The sequence below is a fragment of the Pseudophryne corroboree genome, chromosome 6, assembly GCF_028390025.1.
Source record: "Pseudophryne corroboree isolate aPseCor3 chromosome 6, aPseCor3.hap2, whole genome shotgun sequence".
Taxonomy (NCBI): domain Eukaryota; kingdom Metazoa; phylum Chordata; class Amphibia; order Anura; family Myobatrachidae; genus Pseudophryne; species Pseudophryne corroboree.
The window spans coordinates 9922685-9928094 of record NC_086449.1 but is presented as its reverse complement, the minus strand read 5'-3'; the positions used below and the strand labels follow the sequence as shown (position 1 = coordinate 9928094).

Here is a 5410-nt window from a genome sequence, read left to right as displayed (position 1 = left end):
CGGATAAGAAGCGTCGAGCAGTTCCTGCTCTCAAGGTGGGTGATCGGGTATGGTTATCCACGAAGAATTTGAGGTTAAGAGTTCCCAGTATGAAGTTTGCACCTCGCTATATCGGTCCTTTCAAGATTGAACAAGTCATCAATCCTGTTGCTTACAGACTCCAGTTGCCTCCCTTCTTAAAAATACCCAGGACATTCCATGTTTCCCTGTTGAAACCGCTGATCTTGAATCGGTTTCATTCCTCACTTCCTCCAACTCCGAAAGTCCAAACTCAACGAGGCGTTGAGTATGAAGTGGCCAAGATCCTGGACTCACGTCACCGTTACGGTCAACTACAATATCTTATTGACTGGAAGGGTTATGGTCCTGAGGAACGTTCATGGACCAATGCTTCTGATGTCCATGCTCCTGCCTTGGTCCGGAGATTCCATTCCAAGTTTCCTCAAAAGCCAAAGAAGTGTCCTGGGGCCACTCCTAAAGGGGGGGGTGCTGTCACGATCCGGGTATCTGGACGCCATTTCTTACCCATCAGATGCCTCCTAAGGCTGGCTCAGCGCTCCAGGACCGGATCCCATCTGTTATCCTGATGTGTACATTCCTGTATCCTCTCCTGTCACAGTAAACGCCATATTACACCTGGCATGGCGTCTCCCGCGGCCTCCGCCGCCGTCCCTGAACTTCTGCATGCAGAGTGTCGATTACGTCAGCCGCGGCCTCCGCTGTGTCCGCGTGGTTGGATGTGCATCTGTCAGCCTGGCGCCTCCTGTCTCCGGTGGCCGGCGCCGCCATTACTGTTTTCATTACCACATGGATTACAAACCAAACTTCCCTCCAAGTGTCTGCATGGGCGCAGCCATCTTGGATTCTGTCAGCTGATCATTTCCACCAATCTGTTCTCAGTATTGATAATCTGCATAATTGCCTAGCCAATCCCTTCCTTGCTGCAGGTATAAATACACTGTGCCTGAGCAAGGAAGGCGTCAGTGCTTTGGTTGTCAAACCTAGTTCCTGTTTGTCTCTCTCCTGTGATTGTCTTCCAGGTTCCAGCTCCTGTCTCAAGACTTCCACCATAGAGACCCGCACCAGCATTCCACCTGCGGTGTAGCCTGACTCTCCAATCCATTGTGGATTCATCTGTTTCCAGCTACAACATTACCTGCTTCCAGCTCAGCTTCCAGCAGAGTACAGCTTCCCTTAAAGGGCCGGTGTCCTTTCTACACTTTACCACTCTCCACCGGTATTATTATTTCTCCGCTCTCAAGTTCTACATTTCAGTTCATATTTCATCGCTCCCAAGTTCATTTATTATTTAACTGGTTCCAGCCAGTATCCACTCCGTGCTAACAACAGTCTGGTTCCAGCCAGTATCCACAGCAGCTGTTTTATCTTCAGCAACCCAGCTTTTCCTGGAACACCAGCTGGCACAATCCTGGGTTATCTCCATTGCTACAGTCGGGCCTGGTAAGGACTCTCCATCTAGAAGATCATAAGAACTATCTCACACTACCAGTGCTCTGTGGCTCCTGCCATCCTGTAGTACCCAGGAACTGTATTTATTCTTTGCTGACTTTTACGTTTTCTTTTACTGCTGCTGTGTTGCGGAGTTGTCATAATAAACATCATTGACTTTTATCCAAGTTGTCGTGGTCACGCCTTCGGGCAGTTATTATTCATGTTACTTACATGTCCAGGGGTCTGATACAACCTCCCAGGTTCCGGTACATCTCAGCCCCTACAACTGAGGCTGCCTCCCATCAGCTCAGGCCCTCAGTTGTGACAGTGTATATGAAACATAAATGAATTGTGTGAATGTAGACACACTTTGTTTAATGCACAAAGTTACAAAAAATATTGGCTAAAATGACCTTCAGGCTGTGTGTATAAGGTGTATATGTAACATAAATGCATTCTGTGCTTAGATTTAGGTCCCATCACCATGATATCTCCTTATGTTATGCAATTATTCCAAAATACGTAAAAATCCGATATCCAAAATACTTCTGGTCCCAAGCATTTTGGATAAGGGATACTCAACCTGTATTGTATATGTAATTGACTGGGAGATGTATCAAGCCATGGAGAGTGGCTTAGCACATCTCCCCTTGAGTCCTTACCAAGTTTCCCCTGCCTCGGCCTTTCTGTCCAGTGATCTTAAAAAATCACTGGGAGGTCACTTCCGCAGGTCATTTCTGCAGCTTCCACCACATCAGCGATGGCTTTGTACCAGTCTCCAGATGCTTGGGATGGTGCTTGCTCTCGTCGGCTGGATTGGCTCCATCATTGTATTTGCCCTACCCATGTGGAGGGTGACGGCGTTCATTGGGAGCAACATTGTGGTGGCCCAGATCATCTGGGAAGGACTGTGGATGAACTGCCTTGTGCAGAGCACCGGCCAGATGCTGTGCAAAGTCTATGACTCTATGCTGGTGCTGGCCAAGGAACTGCTGGCTGCCCGTGCCCTCTGCATCATCTGCATCCTGGTGGCGCTCCTCGCCCTGCTAATCAGCATTATTGGTGCCAAATGCACAAACTGTGTGGAGAATAGGAAGACCAAGGCCCGGGTTTCTATGGTGTCTGGCATGGTCTTCATTGTGGGCAGCATCCTCCTGTTGATTCCAGTTTATTGGTTGGCCAAGTCCATTATCCATGACTTCTACAATCCCCTTGTGGTTGAAGCTCAGAATAGGGAGCTGGGGGCTTCTATCTATATCGGGTGGTCTTCCTCGGCTCTGATGCTGATGGGTGGTGTTCTTCTCAGCTGCTCAGGCCCCAAGAAAGACAATGTCCCTTACACTGCCCGGTACACCGCTGCCACCTCTCAGCCCCACAGTGACTAACCCAGCAAGAACTATGTCTGAACTGGGGTGGGCGGAGTACCGGGGGGTGGGGCTTCTGTAAAATGTGATGATGGCCCTATACCGCCCAGTTCTGCTGGGCTTTTTATATAATCTTATGCTTTGCTAATAAACTTTCTTTTGTTTTGTAAAACAAATAAAATAAATTGGGGCACTAGACAATAGAGATTACAGTCTTTAAGTTTCTGTCTGATACCTTTTTTTAGTGCACATAATGTGACAAAGTAATACATTAATTATTATGAAAGACTGCAATTGCTTTCTGATTCCAAGAGCAATCTCACTTCACCAATTATGTGACAAGTGTTTGTGTCTATGTATATCGGTTTCCGTGCTGGGACTAAGTATAATTATACTCCTGGGACACTGGGTTTTATATAATAACGTTCCTTAATTTGAGAAATCATTAGGATCTCGGATGTCAGACAATGATGCGCCAGGCAGGTAAGGGACCAATTTACATCTCTTAACACAGGAATCATTAGTATTATAGTTAAAACGCCACCATAGAAAGCCTTACTTAATATTGGGATGCTATACAGTCAAAAATGTAAGTAAGTTCTCAGCCAATCTTTCCTCTTATTTCCAGGCTTTATTTTCTATGTTTAATGTTATATGGTTTATTCCAGATCTGTAAAATGTATATTTTTATTGTTCTTCACCACTACAGACAATGAATACAATGGACATAAAAAACGTGACACAAGTGAGAGTCTTTGTGTTTTCCAGCCTAACAGACAATGAAGAACTTGTCCCCTTCCTCTTCATATTCTTCTTCCTTGTTTACTTGGTGACCATAGTTGGCAATGTTGGCATGATAACTGTTGTCTATAAGACGTCCACCCTCCAAACTCCAATGTACTATCTCCTGAGCTGCCTCTCCCTGGCTGACATCTGTAACTCCTCAGTGGTAACCCCTAAAGTGCTTTTTGACCTTCTGTCCAAGATAAAGTCCATCTCATTCACTGGTTGTGCTCTTCAGTTCTTCTTCTTTACCGCCCTAGCAGTCACAGCGTCTCTCCTGCTCTCCAGCATGTCCTATGACCGATATATCGCTATCTGCCATCCTCTCTATTATGTCTTAATTATGACCCATAAAAAATGCTTGAGTCTGGTGCTCCTGTCTTTATCTATTGGCTTCCTGCAGTCATCAGTGCAGACCAGCTGTGTATTCAGTCTCCATTACTGTGGGTCAAACATTATAGACTACATCTACTGTGAAGGACCTCCTCTGCTCACGTTGTCCTGCTCTAGAACTCTGCCATGTGACATGGTAAATGTTTTCATTGTGTGTTCTTGTGGTATTGGATCTATGATGACAGTCCTGATCTCATATGCTCTAATTGTTTCATCCATTTTACGGATAAAATCCAGTAAGGGCAGGCAAAAAGCATTCAGTACGTGTTCCTCACATCTCATGTGTGTCTCCATAGTCTACGGGACAGTTTTCTTCATCTATCTGCGCCCATCTGCCAGGGTCTTTGATCAACGAGACAAGGTGGTCTCTGTCATCTACTCAATGGTGATTCCCATGTTGAATCCAATTATATACAGTCTGAGAAACCAAGAGGTGAAAAGGGTCATTATGCAAAAAACTACATAAATTAGACAAAATGTTCATCATGTTCTCATGAGCTTTTCCTCTAAGAATGTTCCACATGGAAGGCAATTCTAGAAAGCCATCATGGAAATAAAACAAATAACACAGTTTAGGGTTCCATTGATTTCTATGTCCTGTATGGGTTATTTATAAGACACATTATATTCGCACAGTAAACATCCAAGCCACATAATAATAATAATAATAATAATAATAATAATAATAATAATAATAATAATTTGCTGCCCTTGTGGACACGTAGAGAGGAACAGCATAGACATCAGTACTTCTTATTCCCTTGTGGTCTTCTCAAGTTATATTGCCTTTGGAACTCAATTCAAGGAAATGTTTGTGTAACAGATCCTTTTTGTTAATTAAGAATTGCAATGGGAAAATTGATATAGTGTTTTTGAAGGGTCCTTAAAAGTTACCAAATTGGATGCATCCAGACATTAAGCACTCTGTGTTAAAGGAGCGAAACGCGTCAGAAGTGTGGATATTGGACCCTCATATTGTCATTTTAACCCATCTTTATTGCTGACAATTGCCATTGACATCAGCCGGACACTGATTGAGAGGAGAGAGACCGTGACCTGGGTGCTTGCAAGCAGCACTAGAGTGGTACAGTCTCGACGTTTCCCGTGGCCGGACATCTTTGTTACGAGCGGGCATCATTGCAGATGCTTGATCCCCTGAAATCGGGACCGCTTTGCTTACCATTGGGACTCCACCTTGTGTCATACATCATTGACGGAAACCACACGTAAGGCTCCAATTGGGAGCACACTTTCATGTTACTTTTCTGTCCCTGCTGATGGGCAATAAAACACGGAACATTGCTTTCATAAAAACATTTAAGGAACAACTATTCCTATATGGGTTCTAAATGTAAATTGTTGCGCATTATAACAAATTCAATATACGGACTGAAACACAGATAATTATTTGTCCGTTT

At 44.4% G+C, this 5410-nt stretch overlaps 2 protein-coding genes across 2 annotated transcripts; both read left to right on the top strand.

Moving 5' to 3' along the window:
- The first annotated feature begins 2234 nt into the window (after positions 1 to 2234).
- Positions 2235 to 2837, top strand: LOC134934757 (claudin-4-like). The gene has a single exon (XM_063930123.1). The coding sequence runs from the start codon at positions 2235 to 2237 to the stop codon at positions 2835 to 2837; it is 603 nt and encodes a 200-aa protein (XP_063786193.1).
- Positions 2838 to 3537: 700 nt separating this feature from the next.
- On the top strand, positions 3538 to 4458 carry LOC134933940 (olfactory receptor 5B12-like). Its single transcript, XM_063929479.1, has one exon. The coding sequence runs from the start codon at positions 3538 to 3540 to the stop codon at positions 4456 to 4458; it is 921 nt and encodes a 306-aa protein (XP_063785549.1).
- Positions 4459 to 5410: the final 952 nt, after the last annotated feature.

Coding starts and splice junctions, on each gene's coding strand:
- LOC134934757 (XM_063930123.1), top strand. CDS start 2,235: ATGCTTGGGATGGTGCTTGCTCTCGTCGGCTGGATTGGCTCCATCATT.
- LOC134933940 (XM_063929479.1), top strand. CDS start 3,538: ATGGACATAAAAAACGTGACACAAGTGAGAGTCTTTGTGTTTTCCAGC.